The 21,273-nt window shown below is 46.7% G+C and overlaps 1 protein-coding gene across 4 annotated transcripts in view; it reads left to right on the forward strand.

The window, feature by feature from the left end:
- Positions 1-21,273, forward strand: part of Ttn (titin) — a 258,797-nt gene that overhangs the window by 226,492 nt on the left and 11,032 nt on the right. For all 4 annotated transcript variants that reach the window (XM_055600018.1, XM_055600019.1, XM_055600020.1 and 1 more), the window contains 30 exons: positions 479-775; positions 884-1,471; positions 1,564-1,866; positions 1,982-2,278; positions 3,701-3,988; positions 4,099-4,398; positions 4,659-4,961; positions 5,054-5,359; positions 5,477-7,243; positions 7,716-8,009; positions 8,669-8,956; positions 9,071-9,370; positions 9,460-11,526; positions 11,623-11,925; positions 12,016-12,321; positions 12,434-12,724; positions 12,818-13,114; positions 13,222-13,527; positions 14,390-14,695; positions 14,785-15,066; positions 15,260-15,853; positions 15,965-16,252; positions 16,354-16,653; positions 17,163-17,465; positions 17,750-18,052; positions 18,166-18,750; positions 18,881-19,186; positions 19,300-19,599; positions 20,221-20,796; positions 20,887-21,192. In XM_055600018.1, the coding sequence (XP_055455993.1) occupies positions 479-775; positions 884-1,471; positions 1,564-1,866; positions 1,982-2,278; positions 3,701-3,988; positions 4,099-4,398; positions 4,659-4,961; positions 5,054-5,359; positions 5,477-7,243; positions 7,716-8,009; positions 8,669-8,956; positions 9,071-9,370; positions 9,460-11,526; positions 11,623-11,925; positions 12,016-12,321; positions 12,434-12,724; positions 12,818-13,114; positions 13,222-13,527; positions 14,390-14,695; positions 14,785-15,066; positions 15,260-15,853; positions 15,965-16,252; positions 16,354-16,653; positions 17,163-17,465; positions 17,750-18,052; positions 18,166-18,750; positions 18,881-19,186; positions 19,300-19,599; positions 20,221-20,796; positions 20,887-21,192 (13,350 nt within the window). The remainder of the gene's footprint in view (positions 1-478; positions 776-883; positions 1,472-1,563; positions 1,867-1,981; positions 2,279-3,700; positions 3,989-4,098; positions 4,399-4,658; positions 4,962-5,053; positions 5,360-5,476; positions 7,244-7,715; positions 8,010-8,668; positions 8,957-9,070; positions 9,371-9,459; positions 11,527-11,622; positions 11,926-12,015; positions 12,322-12,433; positions 12,725-12,817; positions 13,115-13,221; positions 13,528-14,389; positions 14,696-14,784; positions 15,067-15,259; positions 15,854-15,964; positions 16,253-16,353; positions 16,654-17,162; positions 17,466-17,749; positions 18,053-18,165; positions 18,751-18,880; positions 19,187-19,299; positions 19,600-20,220; positions 20,797-20,886; positions 21,193-21,273) is intronic.

Consider the following 21,273-nt stretch of genomic DNA (forward strand, 5'->3'; position numbering starts at 1 on the left):
GTGAATCTCTCAAGTTAGTCGTTTTAATCTTAAAAGACTTTGAGTTCACATCCCCAAACTATTTATGCCATAACGCAAAATGAATCCCTAATAACTGACATAGCTAGGAAGATACCATAAGATACATTAGATTTAAGGCTACACATACATTTAGTGTATGTGCAAAAACTATATGAAGCTTCTTCTAAGATGGCTCTTGTCCTCCATTGTATGCCCACAATGAATCTGGGGCAGATTCTGTCATTTTATGGTGTTGCTTGAGACTTTATTTAAATCTGAGAACTCTAACATACAGATGCATAGCTGGTGGGGCTTTGGCCAAAAAGCCAAAGTTGTCACAAATAGACTCAAGTCAAAGTAAATGCATTTGGCTTTGACTTAAAAGTTTTTCTCTGATAATGTATAAAGGATGCATGTGAAGGAAAATGTTGTAATGATTGTTTCCTTTCTTCCATTTTTTTGTTGTCGTTGTTGTTAGAAAAACCAAGCCCACCAGAAAAGCTTGGAGTAACAAGTGTGTCCAAAGACAGTGTTTCCCTGAGCTGGTTGAAGCCAGAACATGACGGCGGAAGCAGAGTTGTACACTATGTTGTTGAAGCACTAGAAAAAGGACAGAAAAACTGGGTTAAGTGTGCAGTGGTGAAGACAACCCATCATGTTGTTTCCGGGCTGAGAGAGAATCATGAATACTTCTTCCGGGTCTCTGCAGAAAACCAAGCTGGCCTGAGTGACCCAAGGGAGCTCCTGCTTCCTGTCCTCATAAAGGATCAGCTAGGTATGTCTAAGTTTATGCATAAGCAAATTTTAATTTTCTGCATTCAGGTAAGTTAAGTTTTTAGACATTTTTTTTTTCATCTTTGTTTACCATTCTTCTATTTTTCAGAACCACCTGAAATTGATATGAAGAATTTCCCAAGTCACACAGTGTATGTCCGAGCCGGTTCCAACCTTAAAGTTGACATCCCAATTTCTGGAAAGCCACTACCCAAAGTGACCTTATCAAGAGATGGCGTGCCCCTGAAGGCAACCATGAGATTTAATACTGAGATCACTGCTGAGAACCTCACCATCAATCTTAAAGAAAGTGTTACCGCTGATGCTGGAAAATACGAGATCACTGCTGCCAACGCCAGTGGAACCACCAAAACCTTCATTAACATCATTGTGCTGGACAGGCCCGGTCCTCCTACTGGCCCTGTTGCCATTAGTGATATAACTGAAGAAAGTGTGACTCTCAAGTGGGAGCCACCCAAGTATGATGGTGGAAGCCATGTTACCAACTACATTGTTCTGAAGAGAGAAACAAGCACTGCAGTGTGGACGGAGGTGTCGGTGACAGTAGCGAGAACCATGATCAAAGTCATGAAACTGACCACGGGAGAAGAATACCAGTTCCGCATCAAGGCGGAGAATCGCTTCGGCATCAGCGATCACATAGATTCGGCCTGTGTGGTTGTCAAACTACCATACAGTAAGTTGCCGACCTTTGACACCCGGATTGGTGTTTCCCATACACACGTGCTCAATGCCTGTCTTAATGTACGGGTTTTCTCTCTTTCCTAGCGATACCTGGACCACCATCCACACCCTGGGTCTCTAACGTGACTCGCGAAAGCATCACTGTGGGCTGGCATGAGCCAGTGTCCAATGGAGGCAGTGCAGTCACAGGCTACCACTTGGAAATGAAAGACAGAAACAGTATTTTGTGGCAAAAAGCCAACAAAATGATCATCCGTACAACTCACTTCAAAGTCACCACAATCAGTGCTGGGCTTATTTATGAATTCAGGGTGTATGCAGAAAACGCCGCTGGTATCGGAAAACCCAGCCATCCTTCTGAACCAGTCTTGGCCATTGATGCCTGTGGTATGTGTTTGTCCGGAGCAGAGCAGTTCTGATATCTTAAAAATGGAAAAGTTTGTTTCTTCAAAGCAAAATGGATTGGTCTAAGTGCCACTGATCTGCTTTCTTGTTATTACAGAACCCCCAAGAAACGTGCGGATCACTGATATTTCGAAGAACTCTGTCAATCTTTCATGGCAACAACCAGCCTTTGATGGAGGAAGCAAGATTACAGGCTACATTGTTGAAAGGCGTGACCTTCCAGATGGGAGGTGGACCAAGGCCAGCTTCACCAATGTTATTGAGACTCAATTCACAGTCTCTGGCTTGACTCAGAATTCCCAGTATGAATTCCGGGTCTTTGCTAGAAATGCTGTTGGCTCCGTCAGCAACCCATCTGAGGTCATTGGCCCCATCACATGCATTGACTCTTATGGTAAGAAGTTTTCACTCAATGTTTCCTTTAAAGGCTTTTACGTGCATTTTAGTTAAATTATGGGAGTAACTATAAACTGGCTGGAATATTGAGGAAACACTTTAACCCCTCTACATCTCCCTTGATTTCACTAAAAATTAGATTTTGATTATAGGATTGCTAAAGGTCTTTAAAATGTTTAGATTTTTTTGATTATCTGAGTTGGTGCTTGCCTTCTATTTTAAGTTATCAGACTGAATAATTAACTCACAGGTGCCACCCCCACAGACTCTCCAAGTTCATGAAAGACCACACAGAGTAGTAAATGATCATAGTATTAACAGTACCTGCCATCAGTTGGGCAATTTCCATGAATATCCTTCTTCCATTAATTTTCTCCCTTAGTTCCAACAACACAGATTAATCCACTTTGCAAAAGTAAGCCTAAAGCTTAGAGTGTTTATGTAAAGTCCCCAAGGCCAAAAACTCAGCAGTAATGAGAAGTGTCTTTGTAACCCTCTCTATATCACTGTCAGTCCAAATATAATTCTATAAAATAAATGGCATTCAGCTAATAATGGCTTGGAAATGAGAATTTCCTGAGAGTCAAGTACCCTGTGACACTTTGGGGGTTTTGTTTTTGTGTTGTATTTTTTTTTTAATTTTATGTACATTGGTATTTGCTGCATGTATACCTGTGTGAGGGTGTCAGATTTTGTAGTTACAGACAGTTGTGAGCTGCCATGGGGTGCTGGGAAATTGAACTCAGGTCCTCAGGATAGCATCAGTGCTCTTAACCACTGAGCCATCCCTCCAGCCCCTCTGTGACACTTTGTAATGGTTTTCCATTTTCAAAAAGGGATGTGAGCCTCTTCACGTCTGGACCAACAGTCTCACTCCCACCCTTGTGCTGGAAACCCCAGGGCCACCCTTTACTAGTGAGGGTTTGCAGGTTCTGAGTACTTGTTGTACTGTAAAGCCAGCCAAACTCATACATCTCAACAATTATAAGAAGCCTGGCAGGACATCTTCTCATGGACATAGAGCCATGTGAGTAGAGAAGTGAAGCTTCAAGAATCTGACATGGAAAGGAAGAGAAAACAAATGGAAAGAAGTCAGAGGCAAAGGAAAGATCCTGTTTTCATCACTGAAATGAAATACCTACTAGAGGTTAAAATACATTTAGAAAGTACTGACTTCCCTGTGCAGTTTGTGTAGTGTTCCTGGGGTTCAGAGTCTGCTCAGTGTGTCTTCCCGGCTGAGATATAGAAGCAGCTTTTAAGATGAAAGGTTTAAAGTGAGTAGGCTTAGACCTGCTTACAGTACACACAACACACATGCGCCCACAATTGGCAAAGGGCCAGTTCCCTATTTTGAAGTCCCTGCAACTACACTTTTCATCCTTGTAAGATTTTAACTATTGCCTCATCTGTTTTCTTGCAGGTGGTCCTGTGATTGACTTGCCTCTAGAATATACAGAAGTCGTCAAATACAGAGCAGGAACATCTGTGAAGCTCCGGGCTGGCATTTCTGGCAAACCCGAGCCTACCATTGAGTGGTACAAAGATGATAAAGAATTACAAACCAATGCATTGGTGTGTGTTGAAAATAGCACTGACCTGGCATCTATCCTCATCAAAGATGCCAACCGCCTCAATAGCGGAAGCTATGAATTAAAACTAAGGAATGCCATGGGTTCTGCCTCGGCCACCATCAGAGTACAGATCCTTGGTAGGTGCTTCACATGGACAATGTCCTTTTTTTGTTTACCTAAGGTGTTGTACTCGAAAGACAGTTGGCCCTTTAAAGGCCCTCACAATGTTTTCTCCTCTCATTGGCAGACAAACCGGGACCTCCAGGGGGGCCGATTGAGTTTAGGACTGTCACCGCAGAAAAGATAACACTGCTCTGGAGGCCGCCGGCTGATGATGGCGGTGCAAAGATCACTCACTACATCGTGGAGAGACGTGAGACCAGCCGAGTCGTGTGGTCCATGGTGGCTGAAAACCTGGAAGAGTGCATCATCACAACTACCAAAATTATCAAAGGGAATGAGTACATCTTCCGAGTCCGAGCTGTGAACAAATATGGAATTGGCGAGCCGCTGGAATCGGATCCGGTCGTAGCCAAGAATGCCTTTGGTGAGCAATAGCCTGATAGAAAACTAAAAGATGTAAAAACACAGAGATATAAGCTATTCTGGCAGCTTATGGATGTTTTCTTAAAATTGTTTTCTTTTGCAACTCCTCTTGTCTCATTACCATCCTTTCCACACGGATACTGTCATTACTAGTATTTCAGGCAGAACTTAAAGATGAAAGATGAGAAAGTAAAATCTGTTGACCCTTTAAACTGATCTGTTTTGTTTTTTGTTGTTGTTGTTTTTTTTTTTCCTAAATAGTTACACCTGGGCCACCAAGCATCCCAGAGGTAACGAAGATTAATAAGAATTCAATGACTGTTGTCTGGGACAGACCAACTGTAGATGGTGGTAGTGAAATAAATGGCTATTTCCTCGAAAGACGAGACAAGAAGAGTCTAGCATGGCTTAAAGTACTAAAGGAGACTATTCGTGACACCAGACAAAAGGTGACGGGACTCACGGAAAACAGTGACTATCAATACCGAGTCTGTGCTGTAAATGCCGCTGGAATGGGTCCATTCTCAGAACCATCCGACTTCTACAAGGCTGCCGATCCTATTGGTAAGTGCTCGCACACAGAATCTTCACTTGTCTTTTGTGCAACTGAACTGCAGATAACTGTGTAATTACTCTATTGCAAATGGCCATTCCAGATCCTCCAGGCCCACCTGCCAAGATAAGAATTGCAGATTCAACAAAATCATCCATCACTCTTGGCTGGAGTAAACCTGTCTATGACGGGGGCAGTGATGTCACTGGCTATGTTGTTGAGATGAGACAGGGCGAGGAGGAGGAATGGACTATTGTCTCTACCAAGGGAGAAGTCAGAACTACAGAATATGTGGTGTCTAACCTGAAACCCGGAGTCAATTACTATTTCCAAGTGTCGGCAGTAAACTGCGCTGGCCAGGGAGAACCCATAACAATGACTGAACCTGTACAAGCTAAAGACATCCTTGGTATGTACAACCAGTGTGGTAATGCTTTCCTGTCTTCTTAAGAGTTCTAGGCAAAGACTAGTCATCTTCTAATGACTCTTGTAAATTTCTTCTAAAATGTCCATTTTGTGTCTACAGAGGAACCAGAAATCGACCTAGATGTGGCTCTCAGAACATCTGTGATAGCTAAAGCTGGAGAGGATGTGCAGCTGTTGATTCCCTTTAAAGGCAGACCTCCGCCTACTGTCACCTGGAGGAAAGATGACAAGAATCTTGGCAGCGATGCCAGATACAGCATCCAAAACACCGATTCATCATCCTTACTGGTTATTCCTCAAGTCACCCGCCACGACACAGGCAAATACGTCCTCACAATAGAAAATGGAGTCGGCCAACCGAAGTCGTCCACTGTGACTGTTAAAGTGCTCGACACACCAGCTGCCTGCCAGAAGCTACAGCTGAAACACGTTTCCCTAGGCACAGTCACATTGCTGTGGGATCCTCCTCTCATCGACGGAGGGTCTCCTGTCATTAATTACGTCATTGAAAAGAGAGACGCCACCAAGAGAACATGGTCTGTCGTGTCACACAAGTGTTCCGGCACAGCCTTTAAGGTGACAGACTTATCAGAGAAAACTCCATTCTTCTTCAGAGTTCTCGCAGAGAATGAAATCGGAGTGGGCGAGCCCTGTGAGACTACAGAGCCTGTGAAGGCTGCTGAGGTACCAGCACCCATTCGTGATCTCTCAATGAAAGACTCCACAAAGACATCCGTGGTCCTGAGCTGGACCAAGCCTGATTTCGATGGTGGGAGCATCATCACGGACTATGTTGTGGAAAGGAAAGGCAAGGGAGAACAAGCGTGGTCACACGCTGGCATCAGTAAGACATGCGAAATTGAGATCGGGCAGCTTAAAGAGCAGTCCGTCTTGGAATTCCGAGTGATGGCTCGAAATGAGAAAGGTCAGAGCGACCCTGTCACTATTGGGCCACTTACAGTGAAAGAGCTTGTAATTACACCTGAAGTTGACTTGTCGGAAATCCCCGGGGCACAAATATCTGTGAGAATTGGACATAATGTACACCTTGAGTTACCTTACAAGGGAAAACCCAAACCATCCATAAGTTGGCTTAAAGACGGCTTGCCACTGAAAGAGAGTGAATATGTTCGTTTCAGTAAAACAGAAAACAAAATTACTTTGAGTATTAAGAATGTGAAGAAAGAGCATGGAGGGAAATACAGTGTTATTCTCGATAATGCTGTATGTAGAAACTCTTTCCCCATTACAATCATCACCCTTGGTCCACCATCAAAACCCAAAGGACCCATTCGATTTGATGAAATCAAGGCCGACAGCGCCATCATGTCGTGGGATGTACCTGAAGATGATGGAGGAGGAGAAATTACTTGCTATAGCATTGAGAAGCGGGAAGCCTCACAAACTAATTGGAAGATGGTGTGCTCAAGTGTCGCCAGAACAACGTTCAAAGTTTCCAATCTGGTCAAAGATTCTGAATATCAGTTTAGAGTTAGAGCGGAAAACCGATATGGTGTCAGTGAGCCACTGGTCTCAAATATTATCGTGGCCAAACACCAGTTCAGGATTCCCGGCCCTCCAGGAAAGCCGGTAATTTACAATGTGACTTCGGATGGCATGTCCCTAACTTGGGATGCACCAGTTTATGACGGTGGCTCGGAAGTTACTGGATTCCATGTTGAAAAGAAGGAAAGAAACAGCATTCTCTGGCAAAGGGTTAACACATCACCAATATCTGGGAGAGAATACAGAGCTACTGGTTTAATAGAGGGACTGGACTACCAGTTCCGAGTATACGCCGAGAATTCTGCTGGCCTGAGCAAGCCTAGTGATGCAAGCAAGTTTACATTAGCTGTTTCCCCAGTAGGTAAGTGACTGTTCTCAAATATATTTAATTATGCAACCAAACACATTAGTGATAAACACATCAAACTCTGCTTCACTTTCAGAAGTCCCCCTCCTGGCTCTATCTGGTCATTAGAGAACCAGTCATGTAAAGCCAGAAAAATGACTTGGGGTGGGGGGGTTAAGGTAGGTATTGTCTATGTAGCCCTGGCTGTCCTGGAATACACTCTGTAAACCAGACTAGCCTCCAAATCAAGAGATCTTCCTGCCCCGGCTAGGATTAAAGGTGTGAACCATTGCACCTGGCTAAGTAATGATTTTAACTGAGTCTGATAATCTAATTTGGAATTCTTGAAATCTCTGAAACACTATGAAGCAGAAAGTTGAAATCAGCGCCTGGGGGGTTTCTCCATCTTGTTTTACTTCATTGGTAATTAAAAGATGATGATACAGAGTGAGCAGTATATTTATTTAACTTTTCTATAATTGTTCAGACCCGCCTGGAACTCCTGACTACATCGATGTCACCCGGGAAACCATTACACTGAAATGGAACCCTCCACTGCGTGATGGGGGCAGTAAGATCGTGGCCTACAGCATCGAGAAACGGCAAGGGAATGACCGCTGGGTTAGATGCAACTTCACTGACGTCAGCGAATGTCAGTACACAGTCACAGGCCTCAGTCCCGGGGATCGCTATGAGTTCAGAATACTTGCTAGAAATGCTGTCGGAACTATAAGCCCACCCTCACAGTCTTCCGGCATCATCATGACAAGGGATGAAAACGGTAAGCATTTCCAACTGATTTTCATGAAGAGTTTTCACATTCTAAAAAGTGCTTTTGGCCTCTGGTTTATAAAAGAGGGGACAGAGGTCTTTGTCTATAAATTAGCCAAGGCTGCCATGTGGATGAAGTCCTTTTTGATATCAAATCTTGATACCTTCAATAACAATTTTCACTGTGTCTATTATTTAACTGCATTCCCATGTAAAGATCAGGCAAGTGGGAATGAGTTTGTAGGTTTGTAGTTTCAGCCATTTACAATAAATTAAAGGGTCCCTAGGAACAGCTGTCCATCTGTATTGGAGTTATTCAGATGGGACATAGATGGCGCAGCCCAGTCACTACCTGCTCAGATGGAGGTAATGGCTTCTCCCAGGAACTTGTTTGCATATGCAACGCTATCAGGAAGTGAAGACTTGCAAGTATTGCAGTTCTCTTCCTGCAGAGTAAGCACGTCAGGAGTAACAGAGGGAATAAGCCAGCCGTGGAGAAATGTTTAATTGCATAGTCTAAGCTCTCCATTGCTAGTCCTACTTTCAAAATGGCCTTTGGTGCCATGGAAATGGTCACCCTCTCAGGCTTTATGATATGCTCCTGATGAAAACTGTGTTAATGTATGTCCTTATTAAGCCAGGTTAACAAACATTTCTGTTCTTCTACAGTCCCACCAACAGTAGAGTTTGGCCCCGAGTACTTCGACGGTCTTGTCATTAAGTCTGGAGACAGCCTTAGAATCAAAGCTTTGGTCCAAGGACGACCAGTACCACGAGTAACTTGGTTCAAAGATGGAGTTGAAGTTGAGAGGAGAATGAACATGGAGATAACTGATGTTCTTGGCTCCACCAGCCTCTTTGTGAGAGATGCAACCCGAGATCACCGGGGTGTTTACACTGTCGAAGCCAAAAATGTATCCGGTTCCACAAAAGCAGAAATTACAGTCAAAGTACAAGGTAGCTTAAAATAAAATTCAGTCTGATTCACTGGACTTGGGTTAGGGATATGGCTAGTTATCCTTTAGTGGACAAGAAGAAAAAGTCGCTAACTCTTAATACTCGTTTTTGTAGATACACCAGGGAAGGTCGTGGGGCCAATACGATTCACTAATATCACCGGGGAAAAGATGACGCTGTGGTGGGATGCGCCGCTCAATGATGGCTGTGCGCCGGTCACCCACTACATCGTTGAAAAACGGGAAACCAGCAGACTCGCTTGGGCATTAATCGAGGACAACTGTGAAGCCCACAGTTACACTGCCATTAAACTAATAACCGGCAATGAGTATCAGTTCCGGGTGTCCGCGGTTAACAAGTTTGGTGTGGGCAGGCCACTGGAATCCGACCCCGTGGTTGCTCAAATACAATACAGTAAGTCTCCAGTTCTACTGAATGGTACCATGCCGTGAGGGTGACTTTCCAAGCAAATGAATCTAACTTTGGCTTTTCCCCTGTTACAGCCATTCCAGACGCCCCTGGGATTCCGGAACCTAGCAACGTAACAGGCAACAGCATTACCCTGACGTGGGCGAGGCCAGAATCAGATGGTGGCAATGAGATCCGACACTACATCCTTGAAAGGAGAGAAAAGAAGAGCACCCGATGGGTCAAAGTGACCAGCAAGCGACCCATCTCTGAGACGAGATTCAAAGTCACTGGCCTGGTAGAAGGCAACGAGTATGAATTCCACGTCATGGCCGAAAATGCTGCGGGGGTAGGACCAGCAAGCGGCATCTCAAGACTGATTAAATGCAGGGAACCCGTTAACCCACCGAGTGCCCCCTCGGTGGTCAAAGTGACGGACACATCAAAGACGACCGTGAGCTTAGAGTGGGCCAGGCCAGTCTTTGACGGTGGGTTGGAAATAATTGGGTACATGATAGAGATGTGCAAAGCTGACTTAGGGGACTGGCACAAGGTGAACACAGAGCCCTGTGTGAAAACAAGATACACAGTCACGGACCTGCAGGCCGGCGAAGAGTACAAGTTCCGGGTCAGTGCCGTCAATGCTGCCGGGAAAGGAGACAGCTGCGAGGTGACGGGCACAATAAAAGCAGTTGATCGGCTATCGGCTCCCGAGTTAGACATTGATGCAAACTTCAAGCAGACTCACATTGTCAGAGCGGGAGCCAGCATCCGCCTCTTCATCGCCTATCAGGGTAGGCCCACTCCCACAGCGGCGTGGAGCAAGCCTGACTCGAACCTCAGCATCCGGGCAGACATCCACACCACAGACTCCTTCAGCACGCTCACTGTGGAAAACTGCAACCGGACTGACGCAGGGAAGTACACCCTCACGGTGGAAAACAACAGCGGCAGCAAGTCCATAACGTTCACCGTGAAGGTGCTAGACTCTCCAGGCCCCCCGGGCCCAATCACCTTCAAAGACGTGACCCGGGGCTCTGCCACCCTGATGTGGGATGCCCCTCTCCTCGATGGCGGTGCCCGAATCCATCACTACGTGGTAGAGAAACGAGAAGCAAGTCGCCGCAGCTGGCAGGTTGTCAGCGAGAAATGCACTCGCCAGATCCTCAAGGTCGGAGACCTGACGGAAGGCGTGCCCTACTATTTCCGGGTCTCTGCCGAAAACGAGTATGGTGTGGGTGAACCCTATGAAATGCCCGAACCAATTGTAGCCACAGAACAGCCCGCTCCACCTCGGAGACTTGATGTCGTGGACACCAGCAAGTCCTCCGCCGTCCTGGCTTGGCTGAAGCCCGATCACGACGGCGGCAGCCGGATCACGAGCTACCTGCTTGAAATGAGGCAGAAGGGCTCCGACTTCTGGGTGGAGGCCGGCCACACCAAACAGCTCACCTTCACCGTGGAGCGCCTGGTGGAGAACACCGAATACGAATTCCGGGTGAAAGCCAAGAACGACGCCGGCTACAGTGAGCCCAGGGAAGCCTTCTCGTCCGTTATCATCAAGGAGCCGCAAATCGAGCCCACTGCTGACCTCACGGGAATCACCAATCAGCTCATAACCTGCAAAGCCGGAAGCGCCTTTACCATTGACGTGCCAATCAGTGGGCGCCCCGCCCCCAAAGTGACCTGGAAACTAGAAGAAATGAGACTCAAGGAGACAGACCGAATGAGCATCACGACAACAACAGACAGGACCACCCTGACTGTAAAGGACAGCATGAGAGGGGACTCGGGCCGATACTTCCTGACCCTGGAAAACACAGCTGGGGTTAAAACATTTACTGTCACGGTTGTGGTCATTGGAAGGCCAGGGCCAATAACTGGTCCTATCGAGGTCTCCTCTGTCTCAGCTGAATCCTGTGTCCTTTCATGGACGGAACCAAAAGACGATGGGGGCACTGAAATTACCAATTACATAGTTGAAAAGCGCGAGTCGGGAACAACAGCCTGGCAGCTTATCAACTCCAGCGTCAAGCGCACTCAGATTAAAGTCACCCACCTCACAAAATACAAAGAATACTGTTTCCGCGTCAGTTCAGAGAACAGATTTGGGGTCAGCAAGCCTGTGGAGACGGTGCCAATAGTCGCTGAACATCCATTTGGTAAGAAAAACTAAAATCAAATTTCTAAGTCTGTTTTTCAATATTTCCACTGAATCTTATGAAACCGCATTCTCATTTACTCCTGTCCATATTTAGTTCCGCCAAGTGCTCCTACAAGACCTGAAGTCTACTACGTGTCCGCCAATGCCATGTCAATTCGCTGGGAAGAGCCCTACCACGACGGTGGCAGTAAAATCGTTGGTTACTGGGTGGAGAAGAAAGAGCGAAACACCATCCTGTGGGTGAAAGAAAACAAGGTGCCATGTCTAGAGTGCAACTACAAGGTGACAGGCCTCGTGGAGGGGCTGGAATATCAGTTCCGGACATACGCGCTCAACGCTGCAGGCGTCAGCAAGGCCAGCGAGGCTTCCAGACCCATCATGGCTCAAAACCCAGTTGGTGTGTATGAAATTCTCAAGGCAGGCTTGTTGCTGTCCTTGGCATGAGCACCCAGCTGAATCTGTAACCCGATTTTTGTATCCTTTCTAGATCCGCCGGGTAGACCAGAAGTAACAGATGTCACCAGGTCAACAGTGTCGCTGATTTGGTCTGCCCCGGTCTATGACGGAGGCAGCAAAGTCGTGGGCTACATCATAGAACGGAAGCCAGTCAGCGAAGTTGGAGATGGTCGCTGGCTCAAGTGCAACTATACCATTGTCTCTGATAATTTCTTCACTGTGACTGCCCTCAGTGAAGGAGACACTTACGAGTTCCGTGTGCTGGCCAAGAACGCAGCTGGTGTAATCAGCAAAGGCTCTGAATCCACAGGCCCTGTCACTTGCCGAGATGAATACGGTAGGAAATAGCCTGTGTTTTCCTTGTAGCTTACCATAGGGTTTTCCTTTTTAGCTCCAGTGGCTGTCTGAACTGTCAGGCGTTCACGCGCATCTGTTTTGCCTGTTCACAGCTCCACCCAAAGCCGAACTAGACGCCAGGTTACAAGGCGACCTGGTGACCATCCGGGCAGGTTCGGATCTGGTCCTCGATGCTGCCGTTGGCGGCAAACCTGAACCCAAAATCATCTGGACCAAAGGAGACAGGGAACTGGATCTCTGTGAAAAGGTCTCTCTGCAGTACACTGGCAAGCGAGCAACAGCTGTGATCAAATACTGTGACCGAGGCGACAGTGGAAAGTACACGCTGACAGTGAAGAATGCCAGTGGGACCAAGTCCGTAGCTGTCATGGTCAAGGTTCTAGGTAAGTACATCAAAGGCCCCGCTGCCGCCGTTGTCGTTGTTACTGTTGTGGCACTGCCAGGCTCATCACACCTTGTCATCCTACCTGTTTCAGACTCCCCTGGCCCCTGCGGAAAACTCACCGTCAGCAGGGTAACAGAGGAGAAGTGCACCTTGGCCTGGAGCCTTCCTCAGGAAGATGGAGGAGCAGAGATAACGCACTACATTGTAGAGAGACGAGAGACCAGCCGGCTCAACTGGGTGATCGTGGAAGGGGAGTGCCTGACTTTGTCCTACGTGGTCACCAGACTCATCAAGAACAACGAATACACATTCCGAGTGAGAGCGGTGAACAAGTACGGCCTTGGTGTGCCCGTTGAATCAGAGCCCATCGTGGCCAGAAACTCTTTCAGTGAGTGTTAACTTTTTAAATGCTAAGGGATCCAGGGAGAAGGGTAGTCACGTTCACAGTGGTTTTGTGCAGTTCTGACCGTTCTTATTCGCGTTCAATACAAACAGCGATTCCATCGCAACCTGGCATACCAGAGGAAATGGGGGCTGGCAAAGAGCACATCATCATTCAGTGGACGAAACCCGAATCCGACGGTGGCAACGAAATCAGCAACTACCTCGTAGACAAACGCGAGAAGAAGAGCCTGCGCTGGACACGTGTCAACAAAGACTATGTGGTGTACGACACCAGGCTGAAGGTGACCGGCCTCATGGAAGGCTGTGATTATCAGTTCCGGGTGACTGCGGTGAACGCCGCTGGCAACAGCGAACCCAGTGAAGCTTCCAACTTCATCTCCTGCAGAGAGCCGTCATGTGAGTTCCAAGACCCAGACAGTAAACCAGGGCCAATCAAACACATGACAAACATCTTCCAAGGTGGCAACTCCAGGAACATCAGAATTTATGTAAAGCATATACCTGATGTAGCATAGAAGTAGAGTAATCTTAAATATATACAGCATTTTAACTGTTACTTTTATTACTGGCAGCAGTTAGCATTGCTAAAAACTGTTGAAAACTGTTGCAGTATTTGTATGGTTTCTGAAAAGTAATAAATTGTTCTAATACCAACATGAGAGGTATATTTTATGTCTTCTAAAAGAGGGAAAAAATAAGTTCTACTGATGAGTACTGGAAAGGAAAAACAGCAAAATCCCTTTTGAACAGAGGCTTAGCGGAGCATAAAGTACCTAGCATTAAAATAAGTCACTAACAAAATAATTATTCTGTGGCCTTCAGAAATGACATAGGCTTTTATAGTTTGAGCCCAAGAGCTGAAAGGAGTAAGTCGCCGGGACCGAAGAGGGAAAGGACAGAACCAGATTGCAGCGCTCATTAGACATACAGAGGTGATGGTAATCCAATGAAAGAACAGCTGAAGAAAAGTCCCTGAGAACGAGCTAGGAGAGGAACTTAGCTAAGGGAGAATACGCCCTTGCTAGCCAAAGTGAGAGGGGAAAAAAGCCACATTCCCAGAGCAATCTAAATCGTGAAGTAACTGTAATGATAACGTATAGCCTATGTAGCATTGCCCTAGAGAATCCAAAAGATCAAAACCCTGTTACAAAGAGGGTCTTCGTAAGTTTTGAAAGCCTCTGTGGATCTTGAAAACAAACCCATAACTTGCCAAGCCTCCTTATTTGTGCAATGCTTACATCTCACTTTCGAATTTCAGACACCCCTGGGCCGCCTTCCTCTCCGAGGGTTGTGGATACCACCAAACGCAGTATTAGCTTGGCATGGACCAAGCCCATGTACGATGGTGGCGCCGACATCATAGGATATGTCCTAGAGATGCAAGAGAAGGACACTGATCAATGGTGCCGAGTGCATACAAACGCTACAATCAGGAACAACGAATTCACCGTGACAGACCTCAAAATGGGCCAGAAATACTCCTTCCGGGTCGCTGCTGTGAACGTGAAGGGGATGAGTGAATACAGCGAACAAGTTGCTGGAATTGAGCCCGTGGAAAGACTAGGTATTTAACCTGGAAGCCTTTGTTTACATGAGTTGCTTTCGCATCCCATCTGCTCATCAGTTAATCACATTTTGATATTTACTTTCCAGAAATACCAGATCTTGAGCTTGCGGATGATCTGAAAAAGACAGTGACCCTCAGGGCTGGAGCCTCATTGCGCCTGATGGTGTCTGTATCCGGAAGACCGGCTCCTGTCATCACGTGGAGCAAGAAAGGCATCGACCTTGCCAATCGGGCGATTATTGACAACACGGAGAGCTACTCGTTACTCATCGTGGACAAAGTTAATCGGTATGATGCTGGCAAATACACAATTGAAGCTGAAAACCAATCTGGCAAGAAATCAGCAACGGTCCTTGTTAAAGTCTATGGTAAGTAACTATCAGTTGAGCTGGGCTGTGAGTAGACACCCCAGAAACGTACACCTAATTGTGTACCGGCCTAGTGATGAGTACCTCACAAGAGGAGACCTCCATTGGGTATATTTTCCCATGACACGAAAAGAGTATCAATCAAGCAATGAGGAGTAAGCATCAATCTTTCCTTCTGGTCTTTTTTATTAAGATACTCCTGGCCCCTGTCCTTCAGTGAAGGTTAAGGAAGTTTCAAGGGATTCTGTGACCATCACTTGGGAAATCCCCACCATTGACGGTGGCGCTCCCGTCAACAATTACATCATTGAGAAGCGAGAAGCCGCTATGAGAGCATTCAAAACAGTAACCACTAAGTGCAGCAAGACTCTTTACCGAATCTCTGGCCTCATTGAGGGAACCATGTACTACTTTAGAGTGCTTCCCGAGAACATCTACGGCATCGGAGAGCCTTGTGAAACATCAGACGCAGTTTTGGTTTCGGAAGTTCCTTTGGTGCCCACAAAGCTAGAAGTGGTCGATGTCACCAAATCCACCGTGACCCTTGCCTGGGAAAAACCGCTCTATGATGGCGGAAGCCGCCTCACTGGATACGTTCTTGAGGCCTGCAAAGCTGGTACAGAGAGATGGATGAAAGTCGTTACTCTGAAGCCCACGATCTTAGAGCACACTGTTATCTCCTTGAATGAAGGTGAACAGTACTTGTTTAGAGTGAGGGCACAGAATGAGAAAGGTGTGTCTGAGCCAAGAGAGATCGTCACAGCTGTGACTGTGCAAGACCTCAGAGGTAGGTACTGAATGCCCATACAGTAATCAAAGAAAGGAAAACATTGGGGATTCAAGACACTTCATCCTTGAAATCATATGTAAAAATGAATGCCTAATTTGTTTCTCACAGTGTTGCCAACAATTGACCTTTCTACGATGCCTCAGAAGACCGTCCACGTCCCAGCTGGCAGACCAATCGAGCTGGTGATCCCTATCGCAGGCCGTCCACCACCGACTGCTTCCTGGTTCTTTGCTGGCTCTAAACTGAGAGAATCAGAGCGTGTCACAGTTGAAACCCACACTAAAGTCGCCAAGTTAACCATCCGTGAAACTACTATAAGAGACACTGGAGAATATACACTCGAATTGAAGAATGTCACTGGGACTACCTCAGAGACCATAAAAGTTATTATTCTTGGTAAGCATGTGTGACAGAGGTACAGTTTAGCCGTGAATGGTTAGATTGCCAGTTTTGACTTGAAGTAAAAACTCATCTCCTGATTTCTTTATTTCTCATAGACAAGCCTGGTCCACCGACCGGGCCCATCAAGATTGATGAGATCGATGCTACGTCCGTTACGATCTCCTGGGAACCCCCCGAGCTGGATGGGGGTGCTCCACTAAGCGGCTATGTGGTGGAACAGCGTGATGCCCATCGGCCAGGATGGCTGCCGGTCTCCGAATCAGTAACGAGACCGACATTTAAGTTTACCAGGCTCACTGAAGGAAATGAATACGTGTTCCGTGTGGCCGCAACAAACCGCTTCGGGATTGGCTCCTACTTGCAGTCTGAGGTCATAGAGTGCCGAAGCAGCACCAGTAAGTTGTCAGACTCCTCCACCATCTCCCTGTATCCGAGTCTAGCCACAGCACACCCCGGTGGGAAGAAAAAGGGTTTGTAAAATTAACCCCTGGGCTTTTCTAAGGTTTCTAAACAGCCTTGCTTGGCAGCTTTCAACAATGTTAGTTTTGGTGTTTTGGTGGTTTTTTTTTTTTTAACTTCTTTACTTGGTTGAAAGAACAAAAAAAGAAAAGGGAGTTTGAGAAAAAAAAAGGATGGAAAGAGGAAAAAGGAAAGGAGGAAAAGGCATGCAAGTGACAGACTATAGACAATCCAACAAAAAAAAAGTGTAAGAGTGTGCTTAATAAATATTTGTAAAATTGGAGAAACTAGGGCACAGCAGAAACAGAAAAGGCACAGAGGTGAAAGCCCTGGGAAATCTGATACCAGCTAAAACACCAGCTAAAACTGCAACACACACAAACGGGGTTTCTTTATTCACGTTAAGAAATACAGAAAACTGTTATTCTTCTCTGTCTTGCTGCAGGCATTCCTGGGCCTCCAGAAACATTACAGATATTTGATGTCTCCCGTGATGGCATGACACTCACGTGGTATCCACCAGAAGATGATGGTGGCTCCCAAGTGACCGGATATATCGTGGAGCGTAAAGAAGTAAGAGCGGATCGATGGGTCCGTGTAAATAAAGTGCCGGTGACAATGACAAGGTACCGCTCCACAGGCCTTATTGAAGGCTTAGAATATGAACACCGCGTCACAGCCATTAATGCAAGAGGGACTGGGAAACCAAGTCGTCCTTCCAAACCCATCGTTGCCATGGACCCAATTGGTAAATATATTTAGTATAAACCAAGTTTATTGAGATACAGTTTTTATGTAGTATGGTTTTTATCCTTCTACAGTATATAGTTCTATGAGTTCTTAAAAAAAAAAAAACAGCTTTGAAATAAATCACCACCACAACAAAACTTCAGAATTATGGAATACAAAAATGTGGAAAACAAATGCCGACAATCCATATTTCAACAACTCACTGAATTTGTTAGATGGCACAGTCAATTTATAACCTTGTACAACCCTGACAAGCACACTTTCTGTTCATTTTCCCCCCAGCTCCACCAGGAAAACCTCAAAATCCGAGAGTTACAGATACAACAAGGACATCAGTCTCCTTGGCCTGGAGTGTTCCAGAAGATGAAGGTGGCTCTAAAGTCACGGGATACTTGATTGAAATGCAGAAAGTAGATCAACGTGAATGGACCAAATGTAACACCACCCCAACCAAGATTCGGGAGTACACCCTAACACACCTACCTCAGGGCGCTGAATACAGATTCCGTGTCCTAGCCTGTAACGCTGGCGGACCTGGGGAGCCTGCCGAGGTACCAGGCACAGTCAAAGTCACGGAGATGCTAGGTAAAATCCAGGACTGTTTGCTTGTTTACTGGAATTGCCTTATAACTTTTTCCTACTCCTCCATTCAAATAAAAAAAAAAAAATTTAAGTTGCAATCCTTCCTTTTTCCTCAGAATACCCTGACTACGAACTTGATGAAAGATACCAGGAAGGTGTCTTTGTTCGACAAGGTGGAGTCATCAGACTTACCATACCAATCAAAGGAAAACCATTCCCAATATGCAAATGGACCAAGGAAGGCCAGGATATCAGTAAGCGCGCCATGATCGCAACGTCCGAAACACACACTGAGCTTGTGATCAAAGAAGCAGACAGAGATGATTCTGGAACCTATGACTTGGTTCTGGAAAACAAGTGTGGCAAGAAGACCGTTTACATCAAGGTCAAGGTTATAGGAAGTCCCAACACTCCGGAAGGGCCACTCGAATACGATGACATCCAAGCTCGGTCTGTTAGGGTCAGCTGGAGACCTCCTGCTGATGATGGTGGTGCTGACATCTTGGGCTACATCCTTGAGAGAAGAGAGGTACCTAAGGCTGCCTGGTATACAATCGACTCCAGGGTCAGAGGCACATCTCTGGTCGTAAAAGGCCTCAAAGAAAACGTGGAGTACCACTTCCGCGTCTCTGCGGAAAACCAGTTTGGCATAAGCAAACCCTTGAAATCCGAGGAGCCAGTCATACCGAAGACGCCCCTGAGTAAGTGCTTCCTCAGCCACAAAGTTATGCGTGTTGGCTCCAATGCTTATAGTTCTTAAATCACCACCTCCAGCCCCCAAGACCTGGGACTGCACCCTAACCTGCGTATATTTTCCCCTCGTGTTTACAGATCCACCAGAACCTCCAAGCAATCCACCTGAAGTACTTGATGTGACCAAAAGTTCTGTTAGCTTGTCCTGGTCTCGACCTAAAGACGACGGTGGCTCTCGAGTCACGGGCTACTACATTGAACGCAAGGAGACGTCCACCGACAAGTGGGTCCGGCACAACAAAACCCCCATCACCACCACCATGTACACTGTCACCGGCCTTGTTCCTGACGCGGAATATCAGTTCCGTATCATCGCCCAGAATGATGTTGGCCTTAGTGAGACCAGCCCTGCTTCTGAGCCAGTTGTTTGCAAAGATCCCTTTGGTGAGCAGAGTTTCCAACTGGGACAAAAACCAAACGAAACAAGCCAGTTTTTGCCTTTGCCTATTTCCCACCGGTAAAGCTAATTCTTTTCTCAATTCTCTTCAATATTTCAGATAAGCCAAGTCAACCAGGAGAACTTGAGATTCTTTCAATATCCAAAGACAGTGTCACTCTCCAGTGGGAGAAGCCCGAATGTGATGGTGGCAAAGAAATCCTTGGCTACTGGGTTGAGTACAGACAGTCCGGAGACAGTGCCTGGAAGAAGAGCAATAAGGACCGGATCAAGGACAGGCAGCTCACCGTCGGGGGCTTGCTAGAGGCTACCGAATATGAGTTCAGGGTTTTCGCTGAGAATGAGACGGGGCTGAGCCGGCCACGGAGAACAGCTATGTCTATAAAGACTAAACTCACGTGTAAGTAGCCCCTGGTTCTCTGTTTATGGGTTCAAACAAAACCTATGGAAACTAATTCTTCCTCTGGTCTAAGTCAAACTCTAACATTACTGAAGGACGGAATTGAAATCCAGCATTTTGACATGTCTACACATGGTAAATTTGGTCAGAAGCCACCCCAAATACGAAATGCCAGCAGGAGGTGTTAGACTCAGTGAGCGAGGCATTTTTCTGGACCAGAGTCTCCCTCTGATGTAATAGGCTTTTTTGGTCTTATCGCCTCTTAGCAAGGTCTGGAAGGTTAACAAACATGGCTCAGTGCAGTGAAGCTAAGTAAGGGCAAGGCTCCCGCGAGCGTGTGGAGAGAACTCTGGTCCCTCCGCGCCTCGCCCTGCACCCCTGGTGCCCTCCCAGCCACAATGAGAAAGTCACGGCATGCATCACGACGATGTGCTGCTTAATCGCCACTTTCCATCTGACCCTAGAAAAATAGCGTTAGGGCTCTCAGATGTACACTTTAATGGCCTCTCTGAAAGGGCTAAGCCACAGGATAACCCACCGCTGACAGGCGCAGACAGGTCAGAGATTCGTAGCAGTGATCTTTCCCCACGCGATCTTAACACGATCTTTCCCCACGCGCAGCCGGAGAAGCCCCAGGCGTTCGTAAGGAAATGGCCGATGTGACCACCAAATTAGGCGAAGTTGCTCAACTGTCATGCCAGATAGTTGGGAGGCCCCTTCCTGACATTAAATGGTACCGATTCGGTAAAGAGCTCATACAAAGCCGAAAGTACAAGATGTCCTCGGATGGGCGCACGCATACCCTGGCAGTAATGACCGAGGAACAGGAAGACGAAGGTGTTTACACGTGCGTAGCTACGAATGAGGTAGGAGAAGTAGAAACCAGCAGCAAGCTGCTTCTGCAAGCGGCACCACAGTTCCACCCCGGCTACCCACTCAAAGAGAAATATTACGGTGCCGTGGGCTCCACACTTCGGCTCCACGTTATGTACATCGGCCGCCCAGTACCGGCCATGACTTGGTTCCATGGCCAGAAACTTCTGCAAAACTCAGAAAACATTACTATTGAAAACACTGAGCACTATACTCATCTCGTCATGAAGAACGTCCAACGGAAGACTCACGCTGGGAAATACAAGGTTCAGCTCAGCAACGCCTTCGGGACAGTTGACGCCACCCTGGACGTGGAAATACAAGGTATCTTGCTTTCGCTTTCAGCGCCCTCCCTTTTCAAGAGCTCAACAGACAGGCGATGAAAGCCACTCCAACTGTGCTTTCTCTCCACAGATAAGCCAGACAAGCCTACCGGGCCCATTGTGATCGAAGCCCTCCTGAAGAACTCCGTGGTCATCAGCTGGAAGCCTCCTGCTGATGACGGTGGCTCCTGGATCACCAACTACGTGGTGGAGAAGTGCGAGGCCAAGGAAGGGGCTGAATGGCAATTGGTGTCTTCAGCCATCTCGGTGACGACCTGCAGAATCGTGAACCTCACAGAAAACGCTGGCTATTACTTCCGAGTGTCGGCTCAGAACACTTTTGGCATCAGTGAGCCCCTGGAGGTCGCCTCCATCGTGATCATCAAGAGTCCATTCGGTGAGCACACCCCGCTCTCTAAGTCTTCTGGCTGTGCTGGTAAATTCTGCCCCTCTACCTTTGTCCGAGCAGAAATGCACC

This window comes from Psammomys obesus, unplaced genomic scaffold (genome assembly GCF_907164565.1).
Source record: "Psammomys obesus unplaced genomic scaffold, mPsaObe1.curated_primary_1811, whole genome shotgun sequence".
Taxonomy (NCBI): domain Eukaryota; kingdom Metazoa; phylum Chordata; class Mammalia; order Rodentia; family Muridae; genus Psammomys; species Psammomys obesus.